General features: G+C 34.9%; 1 protein-coding gene across 4 annotated transcripts in view; it reads right to left on the bottom strand.

Moving 5' to 3' along the window:
• LOC130575117 (adhesion G protein-coupled receptor B3) overlaps nucleotides 1-26,741 on the bottom strand; it is a 224,077-nt gene that overhangs the window by 151,685 nt on the left and 45,651 nt on the right. For all 4 annotated transcript variants that reach the window (XM_057368800.1, XM_057368808.1, XM_057368816.1 and 1 more), the window contains exon 6: nucleotides 25,012-25,055. In XM_057368800.1, coding sequence (XP_057224783.1) covers nucleotides 25,012-25,055 — 44 coding nt within the window. The remainder of the gene's footprint in view (nucleotides 1-25,011; nucleotides 25,056-26,741) is intronic.

The following is a 26,741-nucleotide window of genomic DNA, read 5'->3' as shown; positions in this document are numbered from 1 at the left end:
GAGTGGAGAACAGTTTTAAACCTCACCAGGATTGATCATTACTGACTTTTCTGAGCTAATGAATAAGGGGAAAGAATTAAATCTATTGTAACTCAGATAACTTKCACCTGACAACTGAGAACCTCTAGGAGAGATAGAAAAACAGGAAACAGATCTGTGAACTGAAGTATATTGTAAGGGCCTCATCCCAACACACTGTAGTTAACAACACTCCTTCTGGACTCAGGGAAAAAAAAAAGAAAAAAAAAAAAGAAAAAACAACTTTGGGACTTTTTCCTTCTACTCCCACTCCTATTCTCCACCTCCCACTCCTGACATATTATAAGAAAAATTTCAGACACATGATGGAACAGTTAGTTTTTTTTCTATGACCCACTCAATCAGAAATAAAAGAAGCACCACAGATAAAGCACCAAAGTGTATAGGCCGCACAATAAGCCTGAATGTCTTTACCACAGTCGACAGAGACTCTATAAATGAGCCTGTATAATTCTCCTTGTCATGGTATAGATGCTACACAAAATTCTTCACCAAGGATTTGTTTTCTTGGATTCTGTGGGAAGCAAATACTAAAAAAGGATAGGAGAAGTGGCCAGGAAGTGAATTTCACTTCTATGAAAAATACAGAATATGAATGCATCCTATCAGGTAGACAAAGTTAAGCCATCTTGCTGTTAAGCCATCTTGCTTTCTCACAAAAAAAAACTATAGAAAAACAATAGAAAAAGAACATAAAMATCTCTATTGTAGACAACTATGCATAAATATTAAATAATTCACTAGATTTGTACAGAAGACAGCMGATGAWGGGAAAAGAGCAATACTTTTGCCTTTTCTCAAKGTGATCAGAAACAAAAATATAATTCACTAAATATGGATATATCTATGTTTACTTTTAAGTAGGAAATGAGGAACAATAATAAGAATTACTTTAGTAGCTCTCAAATATTTTGAGCATAGCTTATTACTTTGCTTATGTTAAAAGGTAACTATACCACTMGTGTTTCTCTAAAGGAAATGTAAATCCTCATTGAACATTGAAAAAAATAAAAGAGAAAGATKAAATGTCTTGGTCAGTCCACATACTTCAGAATTAATGGCCATTTTTTTGCAGTTTATTTAACAGTGCAGCTCTTAATCATGGAAATTACATAGGAAAAAACCCCCATCTATTTAATTTCATTATAAAAAATATTTGCATATATGCTGAGGATTTAATAGGACTTCAGTTCAGGAGAAATAAGTGCTGGGAAGTGACACAAAACTGCCATCATTTTCAGGCGGAGCTGCCACTGATGGCTACTGAAGAAATGAGTCCATGATTGCTTAATGAAACCCTGCTTTTCTACTCAGGCCAAGCCGTTTGATTTACCGGCTTGTTTCTCTTCCAACAACATAATTTTGCTGYATAAGCAGAAACTCTTGGAGGCAGAGGCCATCCCACTTGTGAAACACTGGAAGTGTGTTTGTGCAGGTCACACACCAAATCTCAATCCCTTCGGTTCCACCTAGAGGCACGAGAGCACAACAGCAGCAGCGAGCACCGGCACGGACGGGGGCGGGGGAAAAATGAAACCTGGAAACTACGAAAATAAAGATTTGTGTCTTCCTGTTTCATTCTCAGACTGAGCTGAAGTTTTTCCTGAGTTAAAATATTTATGAGACTGTTTCTGGGTAGATCCCCTTGTGGCTGAAACATCGGAGCTGACCTGCAAGTGCTGCACTCATAACGCGGACACTCAGCGCTGTGGAGTCACTCAGCCATGGAAGTGACCCAGCTCGGGATGGGGACACACCCAAGGTACACGAGCAGAGAGGAAATCAGTATGAKCACGAGTCCCCTGTCCTCAGGTCATTTTGGTCAACCTGAAAGGTCTGCTTGTCACAGGCAGCAGAGATGAGTATGTGAAAAGGTCTGCTAAAATAYACCATCAGATTTATTAGGTTCAGGGTGTCTTCTCTATCTACAGAGAACTTTGGACTCCCTGATGAAGCTACTGGAAAGGAAAATGTTAAAATGATAAAGCATTTCTGTGAAAAAGTTTTCACACCTGTGAAAATCACTAGTTTGATTTTATGACTCCTGGTTTTCCTGTATTAATATCCAGAAYGCYATAAYACCATATATATMATATATAATAATATATGATATATTATATCTAGATATATAAAATCTAACACTATATTTATAGAATATCTAGATAGATAATATATAATAACATGATTGCTATAATACTATTTTGAATATTACCTTAATGATACTCAATTAAGTTAGGAGCTGCCAAAAAAAATGTACTTGGAAATGAATACCCAAAACACAAAGTGCTGAAGCTCACACATATTTGATTACATCTCAGACATACTCAGTACAGAGTTTACAGGTCACATTTCCATCCAATATGGTCTGGTGTTACTTGGCAGATTTCAAGCTACACTTTATTTTGCCAGATAAGAATGTTCCTCCACATCTATACGAATGTTCCTCCATATCTATCAAAACTCATTAAGCCAAGCATTATTACTAAAGACTAATCAATAAATACAAAAAACTCCCTAATTTCTGCATAAACCCACATCCCTTACAGTTGCAGCATTTCCTATATCTTGCATTAGATATTAGTTTTCTGTAGAACTACTTCCTGTGGAAAGCAGAAGGGTAAGAGGTATTTCAACACTTTTAAGATTTGACTCTTTGCATTTCAACTCAGCAGAAGTAAAACASCTATTCCAGAAGCTTTCCATGCAAGTTTTCTCCCAGAGAAAATGTTTCACTTAAATCTGCTCACTTGTGGATCAGGTAAATATTTTTCATATCTTCAGTTCCATCTGGAGAATCTTTGAGAATTACCTAGTCTCTTTATCTACTTTTTTAAAAATCAATATATGATCACCAAATCCAAGGTTATTTCACGTAGGTAGCTGTTTTGTAATCAGTGTGTTTATTGCCTGCCAAAATCATCTTCTGAAATGGCAGCATATAGCATGTGGTTCTTGAAAATAAAAATTTCTATCATCTGCTCTGGAGTGTTGAAATAATGAGGTCCCACCATTTGTGCAGTACAGTTCTAAGCCATATTTATCTCCCTACTAACTCTAAAATAGCCTCATCGAAGRTCAAATCTGACATTTGTATTTAAGATGCACATCTAATTCTATTTCATTAGAAGATGTTTTACCAACTTTTTCCAAATTAATTTTGACTCAAATAGATTTCCATTTAATTCTTTGTCCTCCTCCAGATCATTAATGTGCAATATTGAATCCATGTGCCCTACTTTTGTCACTCATGCTCAAGAACATGAATTCAGATTGAAAGTGCTGTGAGGAAAGGGTTACTAGATTTTCTCTGCCCTGACTATCCATTCTGAAAGAGAAGTTTAAATAACCCTAATTTGTTAAATCTAGCAAAACAAAGACTGAGAGATATTTGAGAACAGCAGTTATATGCACCAGGAAAATAATGACAGAAGAGAGTAGTTTAACCTGGACAACCCTGGCACATGGACAAGTCACAGTCTAACGGGCTTTGTGATAGTGCTTTTGTAACCAAATCTCATGATGTGATTGCCTGCCAAACCTGGTTGCAGTGATCCAGGAGGCCCTGTTCAATCCTGCTAGACACAGAGTAGGAAAACACTCATGATGGTGTTGCAATTAAACTAYCTGTGGTACTTTGAATTTCCACTTTCTCCTGCATTGTTTTGGAAGGACAACTGTAGTACATGTTAATTCTTTTCTGGGTTTCATTTCTTCAAATATGAAAAACTATTAATTAATGAGCCATGTACAAAGAAAACTTGTTAGCAACTTACTTCAGTAAAACCAAATGCTAGGTGGTTCAAAGATGTATCTGTATTTCTGAAGAACAGTTAACTGAAAGTTAACTGGATTATGCTGTTGCATATGACCTTAAAATCCAAATCAATCTGTCTTGAAGTTTCACCTTATCATGGGTATGGTGAAAAGTTGTTATATCTACTGCAAACATTTAACGTAATAAATATATTAAGTTTTAAGTGTAGTAAAATTTCTTACAGTTGAAATTAAATTTAGGAAGATATATTGTACAATTTAAAAAGAATTTATCATAGGGAAAGTCCATTATTAAAGAGACTCAGAACATCTGGATTCAGAATGACTCACAATTCATTTCACTGGCACCTCAGCAACAGAAATATATATGTTATAACTTAATGTTAGGACTCTGTTCTGACACCTGAAGGCATGTGGCATGCATTTTTTGCATAAAAGTGTATGAAGAAAATGAAAAGTGAAASCTGAATATTTGCCCAATGAAAAAATGTCTTTGGCTTCACTTTGGAATAGACATATATTTAATTACAAGATATTGAATATTACAAGTATGTACTTGTAATATTGAAAAGGATGAGTAAACAGAAAGTGGTACATGGAAGCATAACACTGCCTGAGCAATTCTGTAGCAAACAGTGCCAGAGGCAGTGTTYTAAGTACCAGCACATCCACCAGAGGAGATAGCCACAGTACTGGATGTTTCCACAAGAGCTAGGAGAGACAAATTTTGAATTACTGCCTTTGGGTCGTGAATTTTCAGTCGTGTACTGCATGTTCATTTGTACACATGGAGCAGTTTTGGGGCAAGGAGGCAGTATGAAGGTTTGCTGTTCAGTTCAAAGTGTTACAGCATAAGATATAAGCAGAAAAATCTTGATTYTGCCTTTACTTGCCTGCTAGGTGTAGAAAAGATGCCTGTGTGTTTGGAAATGTTTAATGTTTAAAGGTTTAAATGCCTGCTARGTAGTAATGGACAAGGTATGGCCTACATGGAGATATATCTCACCTTTCAGCATGCACATGTAACGCACAGGGTTTCTGCAATGTAGACAAAAGTCACCCAAGTCACACCYTAGTGATGTTCAAAGGAGTATTTCTTAAGTCAAGTGCTTTTAGAACTCTTGTAAACTGACTTAGAACTAAAACTAGTAAGAAAAAAAAGAGAAGAAAACTTTWATCTATATTATTTTCATTTTGCTGCTAACTATTTTTACTTTGGTRGTAAAAGTCCAGATAATAGTCTATCAAGCATGGAGAGCTGAAAAWTGTTGGAGTTGCTCAGATTAAAGGCTTCCATTTATTTCTTTTACCCTTCTGTTATGCAATAGATATGCCTACATCTCATGTCTAAATCTGAGAGTTTAGCATTTGGGGACGGTGGCCAGGTGGTAACAGAACAGAATATTAAGAGAAAAAATGGTGCAGTGGCTACAGAGCTATCTGATTTWATACTTCCTGCATTTATAAATGGCAAATATTCCTTGACTCAGAAATATGCACAGGGTAACTTAGATATTCCATACTTTATAGAAATAGTCATATTTATTGAACTCTACCCTTCTGAGCTGGGAATGAKGCACTTTCTGTCTTAACATTATAGGTCTACTCAAGACCTTGCAAGTTACAGTGACATTTCTGCAGTTGGTTCTCTTCCTGCAATTCTCTCTCAATAACAAATCCAAACCCACCAGCAYGATGAAATATTTTGCCTGGTCATTTTCAATTTTTATACCAAGTTTCCATATGGCATAATAACAGGAAAAAAACATTCCAGTATGACTGACAACCTCAAAATGCCCTAGTAAAAGAATATATTCAGCTATTGGAATCACTCAGGTCTATAAGAAACTTTTAGCCAAATGTTTTCACTGTGGTGTCCTTTACCCACCATAACAAAAAAACCATGATGTAGCCTTGCCAAAAGGAACAGTGTATTTTTTTTAGCATTTACATATTTTAGAGACAGTGACATTTTAATTAAATATATTGTTCATCAACATGAAAACCTGATAGACCAGTAACAAGTGTTTCTCAGATAAAAAATGGACAATTTACAGTAGCTTCAGGAATATTTAAGAAGTAAAATAAATCTTTAATTCCTTTTTAATGGTAGGAAGTATTGATTATTTGTTCTGAGCATCAAGGCACTGCTTTTTAGCACTGTCTGGTTGACATTAACACATGCTTAAACTAGATCAGAAACATAGTTCAAATATTTGAATTCTCAATGCATTACCACAGAAATAAGAAGTTTAAAATAAGTATGTGAGTGAATATGAAGAAGATGTAAGCTAAAAAATTTCTACAGAAAAGCTAAGAAAATGAGAAATATGAGCTTTCCGAAGAAAAGAAAAATTACATGTAGCTGCTTGAATCACAGTATTTTCTTGGATTTTTCATGATCCTTTCTTGAATTTAGGAGCAAAGACATAAGTACTGGTGTTTTCGTAATCTATTAGAAAATACAGTAACACAAACATTCTATATTCCTAATGAATGAACCAGATTTAGTCTACTCATATACAATGTAGGGGCAAGAAGTGGCCTATGACAAAGCTTATTATAGRTATGTCTAGCTATATTGTTTTTATAGGTTATGACTTTCAGTCAAACTGAGATTCAATTATAAAAACTGCTGGAGTATTGCAGGTGAAAATACACATCTAGAGAAATGAGCAGGTCTGTGTATTTTATAGCAGAGAGATAACATAATTTTCTTGAAATTATACAGGAAGATTTAAGAAATGCAACATGAATTGAAATATCAGGAAAAAATATTGCTTGCAGGAACTTTTGCTGATCAGAAAAAGCAGAAATATATTTTGTACTAGCAATGGACTTTAACAGATTACTTCTTACAGAACTGCTGACTCAAGAAGTTTCTATGTTTTCTTTCCTGAAAATCCCWCTCTATAAAATCTCATCTGTCCAATTCCACCTGAGGGTTACTTCAGAGTTGTTTTTTTTGAATGCCCACAGTATGAACACAGAACTCAACTGCAATATTAAAGTAACATTTTTTTACCTCCAAATTTCCTTCTGAAGTCACTGTTGATACTCCAGAAAATATTTGCTCAACATTTCCACTGGTTTTATGTGGAAGACAGACAAATCTTAAGGCATAATRAATTTCTAACTTCTGGGTCCTAATTCATATCAATTTTCTATAAACTGCTTCTATTTCTGCTACTCTGGATCAAAGACTAAAAGAAGGCAGGCAGTTTCATTGTCCACATTGTCCACCTTCAGACAGATTCTTCCTTTAGTGAGTCTCACTCCTTCATTTAAACACTGACCAGGACCACCGACTTTCTCACTGGGAGATCTCCCTCAACAACAAAAGAAAAAACCCAAATAGATACCAAATATACAGTGAAAGTGTAAAGTGTGTGCACATATATGCAGATACTAAATTATTTGACCCGTACTTAGCAAGGAAGAAGTTGCTATTCTTTCAGTGTCAAATACAAAATGAAATTAATTTCTTGAAATGCATGCTTAAATAATCTTAATCACATATCATAGCCCTAATCTTATATAACATAARCATGTATAGTTAAGAAATTACTATTGGCTCAAGAAGTGTTTTTATTTTTATTTTAGTCTATGAAAGATTATTCCTTTGCCATGATATAGCAGTGATTTGTCTTTTAAAATAATGGCTCCTGAAATAATTTTAGTTTACAGAATCAGGGAAAACTATCCTGCCTGTGCTGAGTTGTTTCTACCACAACTAGGCAGATGCCAGTATCCAAACCAGCAGTGGAAGGTGGTGTAGATGAYCAACTCCACAGTGTAGAACACTGCTGTGATTAGGTGTAAAATGAGTATTATTTTTCCTTTTGCATCTAGATGTTTTTGGAGATAACTGACATCTCCAGTGATAGTTGAAATATTGTGATCAATGTTACAGAGCACTGGATGGGAAAAGCAAGGAAACTAGAAATAGCAAAATGTGGGCTGCTTCTTGGTAAGTGTTGTTTTGCAGTTCATCACAAGTCCAACACTGAAACGTTGCCATTAGTCACATATACTTGTTGATGCTTTTATGCACACAAGAAAGGTTTAAAGCTGAGAAAACCATCTTCCAAATTAGACAATGACACTATAACCATCTTGGTTTTAGTATTTTCCCTTCTCAAAGGGAGGGTTTTCCTCCTTACTTTCAAAACCACACAGAATAGGAAAACAACACAACATATAAAACAAAAAATTTACTCTGGAAGTTTGCATCTCTCTGTACACCTATGGGAGGAGCTGGAAGGTTTGAAGATATGTGAYGGAGGACTTAAAATATTTTTTTAAAATACTTCTAGCCTAATTTTTAMCAAAGCATATAAAAATTTCTAGTCCCACGTTCTAGTCCCATTTCTAGTCCCAAGACAACATCAGCTGTGCAAGCTTACAGATGATCTTGAACATTGCCCCTCTGTAGATTTCAGATAAGGACATGTGTTTAATCACCCTTTATCTAATGCTTCATTGAGATGTGAGTCTCAAGAGAAACGGTGAAATGGGAAAGTCACATATGAGAATTATTTGTTACTGAGCTAAAACATCAGAATCTTTTTGAGCTTCATCAGATTTTTAGAAGGCACCAAATTACTAGCAGGAAAATGTGTGATTTGGAGCAGACTTGGACTGATYCTAGCCCAGAGAAACTGTTGGGGGTGAGTATTAAAAAGCCATATGTTTTAATAACATGATAATCATGGCATTGAAAATAAAATTCACAAACCTGAGAGTTAAGTTTCTTTGAATAGTGAATAGGAAGAGCTAGGTGCTTGAGGACAGTATTTACTGCAGCTTTGAATAAAACACAGATAAATGAATCAATAGAAAGCTGTGAAGTGAAATGCTAAGAATTCCACTTAGTTAATGCCTACAGGGATCGACACCTGAAACCACTTTCCATTCACAGATAACAGTGTCATACTGATAACTGGCTGATTCCCTTTTAAATGAAACTGCCAGAAAGATAGAAGTAGTGTTGTCTCAAACACTTTTTACCTCAAAGAGGGGACACCTGAATATGAGGTCCTTATCAGAYGGAAAGAGTTCACAAGCATCCTATCTGTGGGATTGTAAATTCTAGATTGAAGATCACTCTTTTTACAACTTGTTCYATTGTGCTGCAATTTCCATATATATAATATATAAGTATATAATTCMTAGGGCCAGAAAATGACAAATAGGGAGACTGATCCTAACCAAATGATGATGWCACTTTTCTGGAAAGTTTGGGAATCTGGCTTCAGGGACTTCTTCTATATTTGGCACTACAGAACCCCTGAGAGTTCACATGGACTCAGAAGTTGCAGTTCAACGTCTACCTCCGAATTCTTACTTCTTGACCAGTGCTGAAGTTAAGCACATCTGGGCTTCAGATTTCTCATTTGAAAAAGGGCAARTATTTTCTTTTTTAAAATAGCACTGACAAGGGATAGCATATCAGTATCATTTTAGCAGCAGCAGCACTTCTCTCACCAACACAGATCTCTTAAAGCTGGGGAGAKTGAATTACAGAAAATGTGCAGCTTCAGTACCTGAGGAGTCATTTCATGGTGCACAGCTTTGGTGCATCTTTACCAATTTTGCCAATTCACTCCAATGGGAATAATTACTGATCATCACAAAGGACATCATTTGGCTTTCAGCTCTCTGACTGARGTCAGAGAAAAAGGTTGTTTGTCTTTTGTTTGTTTTTAGTCATAAACCCATTCAAAGTTAAATGGAAGTCACTGAAAGAAAATTTGGCACTTCATAATGCCATTCTGATGGAGACTCTTTTCAGAAAAGTGCTGTATTTCTTTTGCCCTTATTTGGACAAGGGGTTTAATTGTATTAAATTCTCCCCTTTAAGTGCATTAAATTCTCCGTTATGAATTTAAGTTTCATTCAAGAGCTTCTAGATGTCTTGTCTGGAGTTCTATTGAGGAAGGAAGWGTAGAAGTAAAGCAGAAAACGAATACTTCGATGATCAGTAAAACTACTAGAAATATTATTATTCCTGTAAAAGCAGATCTTAGTTATAATAAAATCCAAAATTAACCTATCTCTTTATAATGTGGGTCTACTCATGTCTGCTTAAACTACCAAGCTTTTTGGATGGCATCATTGTACTCTGTCTTTACCTGAGAAATGCTTTTTAAGATAGGAGTACACTTGGTATGAAATGTATCTATTTTTTTTTATTTTAAAATTTAGCTACAGTTGTAGTGTAGCCTTTAAAAACCTACTGAAGTTTTCTTTCAGCAGAGAAATTATAAGCTCTCAGTTCAACAGAACAGGAGCTTAAATTCAGATAAACAAACAGTGCCAATAATTTGACTGACAAGCTCGTTTAATGCACAGATATCAAACTAAGCACATATAGATTGAAGACAATGAATCTACTTACATAACTAATTGGATGCATGCTATATAGCATGTTGCTATATTATGATTTTGGTTTACATTTTTCCACTAAAAATTAGCAGTAGAGGTGAATCTGCTCTTCTTACAGCTGATGGAAAAAAATTTCAAGTGCCATTGACATAGTATTTTTTAAAAATGCTAACATTTTTACCCAGTTGGAGACCAAGTTGAAAACAAGGTACATTAGTTGCAGTATTAAAAAATTACTTTATATGTCACTTTTCCAAAAGATTGAGGAAAAAAGCACATAGGCTAAAATAAAAATAACTTCAGATAGATATTGCTAAGTTAACTGATTATATGCACTGGAGCAAAAGAAGTAAATATTGAATTATTTGTTCACCAGAACTTTTTTTCCTCTGGAAAGAAATATGATCCCTATGTTGTTGATTGCCTTTTTATCACTCAAGTAACTGCTTGAGAGTTTCCACACGTCTCACTGATTACATTATTTTAAAGGGCAAAATATCCCTCAGACTAAAATTTCATTATTTTTACACATCCTTCTGGAAAGAATGCATAAAATGTAATAAAAATATGATTTAATGATGATCAGAATTTATGTCCTCCACAGCYTACTGAAGAAGAGACTAAAATATGAGGTTTAAGTGAGAACTGAGAGCAAGCAAAACCTGAAATTGATAGCATGTGGAATTACTCAGTTCATGTTCAGAAAACCAGTTTTGGAATATTTATAAGACACAATTCATTAAAGGTTTTTCATAATGCTTCTGATAATGGYTTATTGCTAATTAGTTTACTTGCTATGTAGTTTTGTTTGCTGACAGAGGTAATCCCTGATGTTTGCACCTAAAKGGGTTCTAGTTGTAGGTGTGAGTGCTAACTGCCTGGTTAAATTAATTTAAATTCACATGACAAAATAACAGTGCCATATCAGTTGGTAGGGGAAAGATGAATGTAAGCAAGCCATTCAGTTCTACATTTAATGTTTTAGAGTACATCACACACTTCTATTAGGAAAGGTTAACAAGGTTAATTCTCAGCCTTTAGCCTTTAGGAATTTATTTGAGAGAAAATCAAAACCATTGAGATACAATTGGTATTAAAATATCATGAGAAGTTTGTGTTCTTTATTTGTGTCACTATGCAGAATCAGACTAGATTTTCTGCTTCACAAATATCACACCTTCTCATTATTAAAAAAATACAGCAGAGGAACCATATAACCAGACATGTTAGCCTGATTGATTCTTTGCCTGTGCAAAGTCATAAATTGTACATTGTGACAGGAATTAAAATCTGAAAAAAATCTGGAAAAATACTTAAAATCACACAAAATGTTGTGTTGCAGAGAAATAAAAGAAACAAAGTGTTGCCACTTCAYATGTTGTCACATATGAAATCCTGGGTTTGTTTTCACTTTAGTAAAACACACTTTAGGATCTACATTGCTTTAAAACACATACTGGAAAGTCTCTTGAATACCAATCATGGCATTCAAAAAGTTTTGCAAGATTATAGTTAATACCAGACAATTTCATTTAACAGTTGTTGTAATGGGAATGGATTAATTGTGTACCACTGAACCAACTTCGTTTCAATCTCTGCTTATTAACTGTGSTGCCATGATGGAAGGTTGATAATATATTGAAGTTCTTTCACTTTATAAATAGGTTTGTAAAGATCGCAAAAATGGCCTCAAAAAGTGTTTTTGGGAATATAATCAACCTTGTAGGAACACRAACATACTTTTTTTAAAGCGTATTACCCCAGTTTGGAGAAAAGGTAAAACATTATTTTGTTACCCTCTGATTCTCACTACAAACTATATTCTAGAAATTAAACATTATGTTTCAGAGCATGTCTTGTTCCCAAGGATGACTCATTTCTCATTTTACTTTATTCAAAAGTGTCTATCAAATTGGTTCTATATTTCCGATATCGACTTTATTGAGTGCATTGCCTGTCCTCTGACAAGATATGGCTATTTTGTGTGTTGTCTTTGGAGGATGTTTTCTTCATAAAGTTACTGGTTGTCACTAAGTCCTGAACAATGAATTAAAAAAGTTGTAAAATGTCTACCTCCAAGAACTACAGATATAACATTAATTTACTTCTGAACCTCTTTCTTCTTTATCCAGTTTTGTGAGTTTGATGTCAATATATTATCTTCAGTACTTTGAATTATGCTTATTATTTTTACACAGCTTTATGAGATCATTATTTGTAGTCTGATGGTCAGGGCTATCTCCTGGGAAGAAAAAGCTGTGATAACCCCTAGTACTCCACAAAGACTTTAACCTTGGGTTGTTTTACAAAGGGTCATCCTTATCTTTTTATAAGGTATATGTTATCCCAAGACATAATTTAAAAATCCACATGCTGAGGTAGAAATTGATGTATAGGGCAGAATTCAATCTGGTACTGAAAATTCCAAATTTARGTACCTTTAGGTATGTAAAATATTTAAGTTTCCATTAGTCAAAGGACATTTTGCCAGTACAGTCTATAGAGCCTAGAGGACAGTTTAAMTGTGTAGGGTATCCAATGACAGCGGCATTTGCAGATATGCAAATCTGAGTGGTTTCATTTTCTCAGTTCTGCAGTTAATTCTGCTGTTAGCAATTTATTTAATTTCCTATATACAGTACTATTAGAGAAGTCCTCTGGTGTCTGTGCTTTCCTCTGCTTTGAAAGGCATATTTTTTCTATCTTCTGTACATATAGCCTGAAATTGTTCGACATGCCTGTATTAAGGTATCTAAATGGAGCCTTTAATATTAACCCTTAAATCTAGGACCTATTCAAAGCCATTAACCCATCCAGTATGTAAAATACCTCCTCTTAAACAAAACTAAACAAAAAAGAAACTCAGAAGAGAAATTTTTAAAACCATCAGCTTTAAAGTTGACCACTGATGACCTGTACTTCAAAATCAAATACAAATAGTATCACAAACTTATTCACATCCCCAGAATATTGACCTGGGTTTTCCTTGGTTTTGTGATATATATTTTTTCAGAAACAATTGGATTAACCCAAGTAAACAGAAAATGTAAAGGTCTAGTCAAACCAAAAGGAACATTGGTTGTATAGGTTATCAAATGACATTTGGAAAACAATTTGAGCTGACATAAGAAGAGTATGTCTAAAATAGAACACCCAGTATCTATAGAAACTCCATACACAGCAGAATGTGTTAGAAAATACCTTCTCACCTCACTCCCAGTTCTCCTTGGTTCTTCCCCACAATTGTCTGAACAAGCAAGTTCTGTTTTCCAGACATTAACATGATTTTTTGTCAGGGATTTCATCTTGTATCATCATTGGTAGATAGCTGTTCACCTACACACTGGTCTTTCATGGTTCCTTAATATGACACACAGGAGATGCTTCTATTTTTGCAGGAAGGTGAGAATGAAGCCAGGATCGTATGGGTCCTTTTAGAAGTGCTAGACATTTTCTAGACTAAATAAAGACTGGTAATTCTAGTGGCTAGGTCACAGGCTTGTGGACCGAAGAGCACCTTGTTCTCTAATTTTGGCTGAAACACTGACTCACTATGATATTTAGACTTCCATCCTTGACTGTGATGAAATTTTTTCTATCTACTAGAAAAACCTCAGAGGAAAGGAATGTTGTTTCCAATCAKTTTTCTTACGTAAACCAATTACAAAGAGAACAGAATAGTCTGCTTCAGATGAAAACACAAAAATAAAACATATTCTAGCAGTCAGCCGTACAGGCAGAGAAGGGAGGATAGACGATAAATAGAGAGATAGATAGACAGATGGACAAAGAGATAAAACCGGTGGTTTTTTAAATATATCGTCATTTTTCTCCCACATTTGCAATAAGAGGCAATGTACAAGGGGTGTTTGCTATCTAATTCAATATTAGTATATGTTCTCCCATATAAATTATATTGAGAGCATGTAGACCCTGACATTGCAGTATACAGAGTATGCTTTGCTGTGTAATACAATAGAGAGATGGATGCCTCACATTTTCAATTGTACTTCTTGAGAGGATAGCAGTAAATATTTTTACATGCTTCAGTCCTCAAAGATTTTAATCTCTGTGTGTACATAAGATAATGACATGTATGTGTAAGCACAGGCATGACTTATGTATCTAAAACATTCAATGTTTGACTATTCACTTACAAGAAAAAGGGGGAGRGACAGGAAGAATAGGCTGAAGAAGTGATGTACACAGAAAGAGATACTATTGACTTTCTCCTGTWCATGCTACAGCTTTTAGAATACAAACTGCTTAAAAAGAGATTAGACTACTTTCCTGAATGCTGCTGACTTTTGCTCACTTTTAAGAATTTCTGTACTAGCAGCAGGGCACTATATTGGCTAAATGCAATCAAAAGTTTTTCAAATTAAATATTTTTTTTGTTTTAGATATTTTTTGTTTGTGTTATCTCATATTTTACATATTTACATTTTAGGCTATCTTGATATATTAAAAACATTATTTTTGTGAATAACCATTAAAGCTGAACAGGTATCAAAGAAGAACACACAACATTTAAAAAAGACATTTAATAGCTCTGCATTTCAGTCAAAATAAGTAATTGTGAGGTAGTACAAATCTAAAGGATTTAGTTTTAAGTCTGGTCCAAATAATGTACCCTTTACAGGCTAAGCGTGCAAATATATCAGATGAAATATACAGATGAATTAAAAGGAGTGACCTTTTTTCCTAGTTCTCTATTACTCTATATGTCAGTATATGCAATCCCTTAATTATTGCCATTCACGTTGAGGGAATGCCTGAGGATTTGTGCCAATACCCGTGGTGGGATTCTGGTTCTATTGTCCAAATCCATTRCATTTTTTAAGCCTGGGCCTTCTGTGGATCTGTTGGTAATCTTGACATCAGGATCACAGTGATGTTGTCACAAACTAACAGTAACATGATGGCATTTTAATGCATGTTTTTGGKATATGCAAAGATATTTTGCTTTGTTTCATAGCTATGGGTAGATAGAACAGAAAAGACAACCGCTAGAAATTGMATCATTAGGATAACATGTAGCATCAATAATCATAACTATAGGCTGTGAAATTTAGAATTATATTATATACTCCATTACTTTGAATAATAGCACGGATTGCAGAATGTTATCCCCAGCACATGCGCTTGAATGAATATGTATATTACATTTAGTTAACTAGATATACAGGAAATCTCTTTTACTCAACATTATCAGAGAAGATGATGATAACATTAAAAAACCATCACAAGTGCACCATGCTTTCAGCTAAAAATCTATTTAGCAATAATCTAGCAGCTATTCAACACAACAGTCTGGGGTTTCTTTTTTTTGAAATTGCTTTGCTTGGAGCTKTTCATCTAGCATATTACCTTCCATTTAAACTTGCCTAAATCCTGATATACATTTGTATTATTCTCATTAAGACCTGGCCACCCTGCATTGCTTAAGCTTAATAAAAGATCTTCTATTCAAATTAACTGATAAATTGTACAAATATTGCCCTTGCAATCTTTAAATCATTTAGAATTTTAAGTGATAAACCTCCAAACATTATTTTAATCTTTGTTTCTGGTAATTTTGGTTTTATGGCTCATTCAATTCATATCAGATATATTTTTTAAAATAAAATGTCACATTTTATCAAATGCAACACTGGCCTCAAGTCTTTCTCTTTTAAAGGAATTCAACGAGCCTTGCTCATAGAAGAGAATGGTGGGTTGCATTTTCACTTAGTAGAACAGGGTTGAATTAACAACGGTAAAAATATTGTAAACTTACTGCTTGTATAATCTTTCATAAACTTGGAAGATAAATATAAGTTGATATATATGCACATTATGCTTTCTCTGTGCTGAAAATGAGTGCATGATGAAGCAGTCTCATTTAATGACTTGATGTTCTCTCGATCTGTTTACCTGGTATACACCAAAAAACTCCTACTGCAGGATGAGATTTCAGGTACCACAGGAAAAAGTATGGAATGGAAGCATGGATAACTAAGGGAGAATCAACAAAAAGATAGCAAGAAAATGCTATATTTTATCTTAGGTTTTGAAACATGATGCAAGTGCACAGCTACCATTTTACTAATACTTTAATGTATTTTTATGAATGTTGGGATGCTTCAAAGTCTGAAAGTCTTAAACCTGTCTTCTTTATCTACTCTTTCCAGATTCAAATTCTGAAAACATGATTTATGAAAATGGCCCTATATTTAAATAAAAATGACCTCTGGAAATCAACCATAGAGTCTTTCTTTTTTTTNCTTCTGTTTTTCCAAAGGGTTATTTTTTACCAAATAAACCTTTAAAAAATTTCAGATTGAATACTGACCAGATTTTTCAGTGAGGACATAAACATTGATTGACGTCATGAGCAAGCACGTGAAGGTCTTTGCTTCCCTCTAGTGACTGGTTTAGGAAGAGATTTAACTGAATCTGCTCATCCTACACAACTTTGGCACAGAGATTCAGCAAAAATTAATTATATGTAAAGACACCAAAGAAGTCAGCGAGATGCTGATACAGCATTAGAACGTGTCTATTTGWGATAGCAATTGATAAAATATGGCAGACTTACACTGGACATGTGTTTGACATTAGTTTTGATGTTAGTTTTACACTTTKATCAGACAGAGATACAGTTTCAATGTTGACAATTCAAGAACAACTGTTAGAGTTGGAAGAAGACCTCTAAGATGAATTTGAAAACRCAGTTTCAAACATGTATTTAAGGATATTTATCCAAAACCCACTTCTTGTAGTAAGACAGACAAGACTTCAATGAATTACATTACGTTCGATTTATCAGAGGCAATACTTATTAGTTCAGGAGACTTAGAGCCACACATTTTGAAGTAAAGAYAAGCAAACCTGTACTCTGCAAGTACTAAAAAATACACTGTATTATATTGTCCTTATCATATAAAAAAATAGTTCTATTTACACCAGTTGTAGCTCTGTTCTGAGGTGGTTTTTTTTTGGTACTGACTGCAAATAATTTTAAAAGCAATTTTATGCCCATGAACTTTACCCCTATTTTTAAAGGAATAGTTTCACAGCTCTTCTCACATGAACAWGCAAATATTCCCCAGATTATTCATCTTCTACAGTGACACAAGATTTTGTTTTTATTTAAGGATGGTACAATACAAGGAGGACCTTTTGTGATTCTGCTCTACTTCTGTTGGATAAACAGAGATATATTCACCCAGACAACAGTCGTGAGGTCATCAGAATAAAAGAGTTAAAAAAAGAGAAACGTCATTAGAAAACTATTTAAACTTCAGAGATCTGCTTCATGGCAGGCGAATTACATCACCTGTGAGAACACCTAGAGAACATTCTCACTTAGGACTGAGAAATTTGGAACTCTAACTCTACTAGGGTTTATTGAGTGACCTTGGATGAACAGTTTTGCTTTCAATATGCTCTAGATTCCCCCAGCTAAACCAGGGAGGATGGCATGAACGTCTGTGTTAAACTGCTTTTAAATTCACTGGTATAACAACCTTTAGGAGGTACAAGATATAAATTAGAAAGGTGCTAAACTTTTGCAGTTGCAATTGGGCTATTTTATATTTTTGGAAGCTGTATTCTATTTGGTAAACACTGTTTTCTCCTATAAGTCAGCCCAAAGCAAGCACCATGCTGGATTTTTTTTATCTGTTGCATTTCTTGGTGAAGTTTTATTAGGGAAAACAAAAACTGCATTTTATTTGACTTAGTAGCATCCACCAAATTTTCTGGAAAATAGATACAAAAGCAAATTATAACTGGSTTTTTTCTGTAGTGAAATTCATTCAAACTGCTCAATTATCTTTTGCCCTCATTATACACTAAGAATCTGTCAAAAGTCCAATTATAATCTTTAAATTCGATTATGAAGATAGAACCACTAGTTCTTTTTAGTTACATTTCAGAATTTTAATTGCCTGATATTACAAGAAACCACTATTTTTAGTTTGTGAAAATCCACATTCACATAATGGCAATAAATAGCAATTGAATTCTCAACAAATGGAGTTGATTAATCATACAGTAAAAATTAAAAAGAAAGTGAACTTATTAGCAGGAATTAATTTTATTTCCTTTTTTTTTTGTTATAAGTCTCAGCAGGCCATGTAATCTTTGTTCATGGCTGTGTAGGTGTTAGTGAAGAGCAGTGTTACAAAAAAAGTACTAAATTATAAATTCCTCCCATATATAGTGATTCATTTTGTGTATGACTTAAGCAAAGAAAATTTTTATCTGACTCCTTTTCAACATAAAGAAACTCCATCTATATTGTTAAATATTTCAGAGTTAATTGTCTGCATTACAGTATAATCTTAGCAGTTTGTGAATTTAAAAATTTTTAAATTTAGGTCTTGCATGGCTTGTATGAGTTGCCACTTGATCTAATCTGATTAAAATCAAAGACTTTTGGTTGTCTGTGAGGGAGTTTGGATCRGGTTTTTCACTCCATACCGTTTTAATGAAAAAGAACATGATTCGGTAAAGTCTTTYGATTCTTTATGCAGGACTATCAGGAACAAAAGATTGTCTATCATGCTATTACACAGGTTCCACTATGGAAAGTGCTTCCTAAAAACAGGCATTCCAGGAGGCATTTAGATTTTGAGTAAGTTCATTAATGAACATAAGAATAGAAACKAACATGGAAAGAGAATTTCCTGCCTTGAAAGAGGTGCCAGAAGAAAAGTAAAGCTGGACCTACAAGTCTGACTGCAGTCAATGSAAGAAGCAAAGCTTTAGGCAGCATGTACGGCCAAACTATACTTACTGTCATTCAATTTCTTCAATATCTTTCTGGGGACAAAAATAATATGACTGYAAAGTGATATAAAGTAAGAATAAGCAACTATTTGTATTTCCAGGAGAAAATTCTGACTTAGAATATTCTCATGATTTGATGATTAGCTTGACACATTTTGCCAAAAGTTATAAAGAGCGTCCTTGAAAATATTTTCAAAGGTTTGCAAAGCTAGGTAAAAAAAAAATGAAAAAAAAAAAGAACAACTTTTAGTTGTCCATTTTTCTAGTTTTAAAAATCATAGTGGAGAGAGACATAGCAGATCAGTGTTCCCTGTCAATTTTCCCACCAGCAACAAAACACAAAAGTTGTTTGTTGGTATGCATGCAAGTTTGTATCATAAAGCTGAGTTGCATAAAATCACAATTAGCTGGTAGACTCTTCTTTATTTGCACAGAAATACAATTCTTCTTTATTTGTACTGAATTCCTTTATGGACTATTTCTCCAGACTTGTATCCAGGGACAATGGGAGAAAAAGGATTAAAAGCTGTAGGGGATAATTAAGAAAAAAAGGTAATTGTAAGCTTTTTTTAACCCTCTTTAATGGAAGATGCTGCAATATGTCTAGATTGTAATTGTGAAGTTATATAAATGTATACATTTTGTCATTTTGCATTTATAGGTATTCAAACTTTCATATAGCTTCAGGGTSGAAAATCTAAACCACCTCCAATGTAAACCTGGATAGCAAAAGGAAAAAAAAAGTAGAGCAGATATACCACTTGTCCTCATCTGAAAYTGAACCAGGTCAAAATTCCTGCAATATTAAAAATTTCAGCTAATTGCATTGTACTTCTTCCAACTGTATAGTCAGCAGGCACAAACTATTATGAGCACACATATGGTCAAATAAAACGCTGYCATACTGCTACAACATCCTTCTGCAGCAACTGGCAGAGAAAAGCCTCAGAATACTAAAACCCTCTCCTTATCCAGTGCTGTGAGATGTCATGTTGCACCGCATACAGATGTGGAGCACACCAGCAACAACTGACTCTGTCCTGTGGAGAACACATGTGCCCACATTATGTCAAACACATTTCTAAAAGAACAAACACCAGCTGCATTGTTTTGCTGATCAGCTGGTGACTCTGGAAGCTCCCATGTGAGATATGACCTCCCAGTGACCACCTCATCTACCCCCCCTTCCATGCCCTCACTGCAGTAGCGTCAGCTGGGGGTTGCATGTGAGGATGGTACTTCCCATGTTCAGTACTGTGGCACCTACTTTCACAGCCTCTTACTGTGTTTTGAATTCTGCACCCTGCTACAAGATTCCAGGGGCTGGGTCCTCTAAGAGAAGTGACTGATTTTGTCAGGCCAAATTTTTATAGACGCTAGAGATCATTGTACTCATTTTGACTGGGATAGAATTAATTGTCTTCACAGTGGCTAGTATGGGGTTGTGTTTTGTATTTGTGGTGAACACAGGGTTGATAATATAGAGATGTTTTTGTTATTGCTGAGCAGCGCTTCCACAGATCCATGGCCTTTTCTGCTTTTCATGCTGCCACGCTGGTGAGGAAGTTGGGGCTGCATGGAAGGTTGGGAGGAGACACAGCTGAGACAGGTGACCCAAACTGACCAAAAGGATATTCCATATCACATGACATCGTGCTCAGCATACAAAATGGGAGGAAAAAAGAGGAAGGAGAGTAAGGACATTTGGAGTGTCCTTATTTGTCTTCTCAAGTACCTGTTATRTKTGACAGGGCCCTGCTCTCCTGGATATAGCTGAACACCTGCTTCCCATGGGAAGCAGTGAATTAATTCTCTGTTTTGCTTTGCTKGCATGCACTGCTTCTGCTTTCTCTACTAAGCGATCTTTATCTCAACCATGACTTTTATAGCCTTTACCCTTCTGATTTTCTTTGGGATCCTACTGGAGGGGGAGTGAGAAAGAAACTATGTGGAGCTTGGCTGCTGGCTGGGGTTAAACCACAACATCCAGACAGACTGTTACAGCACCTATCACAGATATATAAGCATCAGAGATGGCAACAAAGTTCAAGAGAACTGCTCAGACTGCCACAGTAAATGGCATTTTTAAAATGGAAAGGTATTAATATATATAATGATTCCTTGACCCYCTGGGCTTAGAGAGCCTCACCCACACCTACATAAAACAAAAAATACTAGGAAATAATYGCTGACAGTGGCATGGCTAAGATTTAGGTTTGGCATGGTGACAAACACATACAAACAGTAGTAACATCAAATACAGAGGTGCTGGGAATCAGCTCCCCAATCCACGAATATTTTCCAAAATAATATGTCAGACTTCCAGCAGGACACCTTGTGAGTAACACACTCCAGAGGAGTTGACAGCATAYTGGACATTGGCTGCTCCCATAAGACTGAAAAGAACATTTCCAACTCCTTCAGTAATTTATATAAAGAAAAAAATTAAAGGGCCAGTTCCTGAGGTCCCCAAGTAAATGCATCTGACCATTGTACCACTTTCTGGTTGAGACTGTTTTTCCTGTCTCCCTATCCTTTCTTGTTTTCTTTTCCAGAGATGTAGGAGGGATAAAGAAAAGCCTTTCAAGTTTTGTTTCATCTTAAAAATCTTTAAAATCACTACTGTGGGKTAGGAAAGTCAGCCCTAGTACCTGACCAACTCCTTTTGCTTCTCTTTGCGGACTGAGACACTTGAACTAAWGTATCACAAACAGCTCCTGACAGCAGGGACTGTTTGCTCATGCCAGATAATGCAAAGCAGAAAAGACACAGCTCTTTCCGAATTTTTTGGTTGGTTGRTTTAAGAAACTGAATTGTTTCTCCTCAGAATGTTAAGTACAAATATTCCAAASATTTTCCTATGCACTACAGGGAGAAGCATTCCGTATCCTAAGACTTTACTGAAGGCAACATTTAGAATAAATTTTCTGAAATCAGTAGATGAAGTTATCACTTGTTTCTGTGGGGAAAAAATCCCACATACCTACAACTGATGCTACCAGCTTTGTGTAGGGAAGCTGGAAGTATCAAAGAACCAGAAATCATGAAAAACCCAGTTTCAATCACCAGAGACAGATGTGCTCTATATTTTCGGATAATCAGGTGCAATAAAATGTAGACTTATTGAACTGAGTTTAATACATGATACATTATTTTGTTCTTTATTCCACTGTCTCAATATTGTACACACATTTGACTAGATGCCTACAGAAAGGGCACAAGGCTGCCAGCTTGGTAAATGGGAAACCTTACAAAACATAATCAGAGGGAAGAATCACCAAATCTCAAGGAAAGAATTGATTAAAACTGCTTTTACCAAAGTTAGGATGATCAAATTGTCAAGACACCCATGGCAGTAGAATAAGTTTGATGATCTGSTGTCATTAAACAGCTCACAGATCCAGAACTTTCTTCATGGATGGATGTCAGGGTACTGCAATTGATCAATCTCCTGAAAAGCATGYCCAAACTCCAGGCAGACAAAGCTTTCCTTCCTGCTGGAGAAGTATTAAACTGACAAGATCCGTGGAGGGAGTATCGTTTACCAAATGTGAACTTCCAAGGCAGATAGAAATGTGGGAGAAGTGGCTAAAAAGGTGGAAAAACCCATTAGAGGTTGCTGCTGGCTGGATACCAATGACAAAAGGAAACACAGTTTTCATCTGAAAACCACTTAATTTAAAACACCCGACTCATGGCAGACTATTGATTAGTTAAGCAMCCTCAGCTAAAGCAGACTACTTCTTGTTGGGTTTATTCCAAAACACTTGCCAAGTCCTGGCTATGCAAAAATTATCCAGTTTGGAAGGACAAGAGTACATCACAGCTCTGTAGGATCTGCAGTGTGAATTAGGCTATTAATCCCTCAAATCCAGTTGCCTGCTGATGAGGATAACTAATTCCTGAGACTTTGAAAAAGTCAAAAAAATAAAAGAAAACCAAGCCACCAAGCACCCAATATAGCCATGGGCACCTAACTAATTCTATAGTCTTCTACATCTTTATTTATTAAGATTTATAAATAGCAGAAACTGACTCAGCATTATAGAGCTTTCATGATTTGACATTCACAATGTCATCAGAATAAAAATTCTGAAATATTCCTGACTAAAATACAAATACAAATATAAATACAAAAAAAAGATCCAAACAAAAAAGAAACAAAATAATAAAAAATACAAAAATAAATTGTGAGTAAGCTAACATTTCAGATATTTTCCAAAGGGATGGAGGAAAAAAGTAGGATTTTGCTCTTGCTATTGCACACTCTGATAAGAGACAATGTTACACTCTCATAAAATATCACACATACACATGCAAAACAAATGATAATGGTGTCCATGCAGACCTTATTAGTGTATCACATCTTACTGGGAACATTTTGGGGCTCGTAGCACTTTTAAAAATGGATGCATCTCCAAGGATACCCCCAGTCTTCACATTTTTTAACATATTCAATTGCTATTATTAAATAATATGCCTAGAAAAAGGTATCCTTCAAAACACAAAAGCATGTGTTTCTCCTCAAAACYTCTGACTATTTTATGTAAGCTTTATGTAAATKTTTGATGTTTCMMAAKCTCACTTTTCAATTCAGAYTCTGAAGCATATTGAAACCAGTACWTAGCACTGAAMTTCTCCAYAAACAATGCTAAGAGAAATGCAAAACAAGTGGCAAGCACAAAATGCATTCGTTTGCAACTACTTCACACATTCATCCCAAATACTTGAATAAAATCTTTTAACCACATTGTTAAATACAGAGTATRKTTTKKTTKRKTTTTYYTTTTTTAAGCAGTCTTAATTCCATTCAAATATGCTTTTGATATTCTGGACCAGAACAGTCAAATCAGAGCATGTGCTCTAAACACACAGTGCTTAAAGTAACACATATAAAAAAAGATAATCAAAGCACTGTACCACCACTCCTGTACAAGCAAAACATTGTGAAAAGAACACAAAGAACATGTTCCAAATCTTGTGCATTCTGTGTGCTCCTGATAATGCATAATATCAATTATTTAATGTACTTCATTCCACAGATTTCACTGAAATTGAATACTGTGATGATACTAGCAAATTTTGCAGAGTCACAGACAATGGYACCACTTGTATTAGGAATGATTTCTAGTATCATGTCCAAGGTTTCTCATTTCTATACAATGATGTTGTTTCTCAGCCATCAGTGTGCTGATTTAAATCCCAGATCAAGGATAAAAACACTCACAAAATCACATGCAATTTCTAACACTGTAGATGAGTCTATATTATAAGACATATATAATATACCTGGATAAGAAGTACAACATCATCTTTAAGAAAAATAATACGRCAACTATATAGGGATCCTTCTTGAAAACCTAATCTGCATCAATGCAAAGTTCACCTTGACTTTAATGGGAGATTTACTGTGAAAGATTAATGCAGCAAATTACAACTGCACAAACTTGGGATCCATTTTAAACCACTCCTGATTTTACCGATTTGCTTTCTTACAGCAACATTTTCTTTTTCCTTTTTGCTATAGAAGGGACACAGTGAAAAATGAGAAAGAAGGCTAATAGTAAGATTTCACTGCTTAGTATACAGCTATGATTTTAATAAACTTAAATGAAAATTTGAACCAACTAAAATGAAGATTGCTGTGAGGATCACACTTGAAAATTGTATTTCTCCCTGCAGTAACAGAAATGGGAGTCTTCCTTAGTTATTTGTYTCATCGTTTACCCACTCTCTTGTTGCCCAGCAACTACCATGAAAGGACTACAGTTCTTAGCCATTCTCATTTTAGTCTTGAACAAACAGATCAAAATTACTATGTGAGTAACCTCTTTCTGCTGAGATAYTGTAGTATTTCAGTTTTTAAATCTTCAAAAACGAAACCAAGAGACTGGAGAATCCAGTACTTCCACTCTGTCAAAGGTTCTTGGTCTCTGCCCCCATATCAACCGTTTGCAGACCAACAAATTAAATATTGTTAGGTACTTTGTAATATTTGTGCTATAGCAATAGAAACAAACATCTGTCACTTACATTCTTGAATCATCCCACAGCACACAGTAGGGATTCAATGTGCCCTAGGAAGAAAACAAACAAACCTATTAGTTACCATATGCAAAAATATTTGTCACGCTTGACCTAAAAATTTATTTGGGTCTGCCCCTACAAGATCATCCTCATATTCTGATGAATTGCTGCCACTGAAATAGCAAAAGCTTAATGTTAATTCTTATAGGTTATTTAGAAAGCACTTGAATCTCGGAGCAGAGTATTTTGCATTCTCTGCTTACATAAGGGAAGCACAAAGTTCCTAGTGGAAGTAAAATATGAGATAAGAATTAATCTGTTAAGAGAGTTGGCCAAACGTTTCTGGTGTGTTTAGAAGAAGAACTTTAGACSCACTCAGGAACTTAGATGCCAAAACCAGTAATGCTTTTAAAAATTTTAAGCATATGTTGGGAAAAATGTCTAGAAACTGTGATTTCAGATTCACAGGCCTCAGACTGAATGTGCAAAGGATCAGTCAATTAGGTCCTAAATCAGCAGAGGTTTTTTCTCAAAATATATATTTTTTTGTTTGCAGTTGAGGTTTACCATACCAGCTCCAATCTCTTCAAAGTTAGTAGAAAATCTGTGATTTGCTTTAGAACAGAATGGGAATCTAGAATTTTATTACAAATCACTGAACTATGGAGAACATCTTGGGAAATTGAAAAATCTATATCATTACTCATGTTTATTTTGCTGCCTGGAAGTGTTGAGACAAAATTAAAATTCACTCAGATTGATTTGGAAGCACTTAGAATTGCTAAACTATATTCCTATTCATCATAAGCATTCGATATTCCCAGGAGGAGATATTCCAAGAATTGCATAAACAAATTATATAAAATACAGACTAAAAACATAATTTTAAAAAATCACAAGTGATTTGAAGAAGCAGGTGGAATTCACTGTTTTTGGATACTGAACAGTATGGATGCAGTAAGTATAAAAATATTTTCATATAAACAAAGCACACCTTAATATTTCATTCTCAGAAGTGTTTTATTTGTAGAAAAAAAAATAGTAACCTGTAAAATAAAAATCTATTAAATATTTAAATTATTCCATCTACCTCTTTGTCAAAGATAAAAACAGTCTTTCTGGAGATGTTTTTGAGAGAGGGATTTAGGGAAATTTTAAACCTCTACTTCAGTATTTTGCTGACTGCATTGAATTTTATGGGTAGACTATAAATATTTAAAACCAACATATACTTATGGCACTTTATATTTACATAGCACTGTACAAACATAAATAAAGGATGGTCCATCCCTTGAAGTATTTATAATATAAAGAAGAGGAAGGGGAAGAAGACAAAGCAGTGGATAACAGGCCAGTTGAGATTCAGAGTCAAGGTCCTGCATCAGTAGCCAAGAGCTTTCAGATACATTGATGGACAAAGAGGTAGAAGAACAAGAATTAAGAACAAAAGAATGTCAAGTCAGAATTGGYTTTTCTTTAAAATGTAATTGTATAAAGAGTATTAATTTGTATTATAAGTCTGGGTGAAGTTCTACTTGAAATCTGATATTTGCATATTAAAAAAATACTTCTGTAACTACATCATAATAAGGCTTTGCCTCTCTCAGATCTACGACCTGTCTTTCCTAGCAGTGGACATCATAAATTCTGTTTGCTATTCCCACAGTGCAAACTGAATGAATACAAAAAYACTTTCAGAAGAAATGCCCTTTATTAAAAATCTACAAAATAGAGGG

Source organism: Malurus melanocephalus, unplaced genomic scaffold, assembly GCF_030028575.1.
Source record: "Malurus melanocephalus ecotype Western Australia unplaced genomic scaffold, MMel_1.1 scaffold_4, whole genome shotgun sequence".
NCBI lineage: Eukaryota > Metazoa > Chordata > Aves > Passeriformes > Maluridae > Malurus > Malurus melanocephalus.
This window is presented reverse-complemented; position numbering and strand designations above follow the sequence as displayed.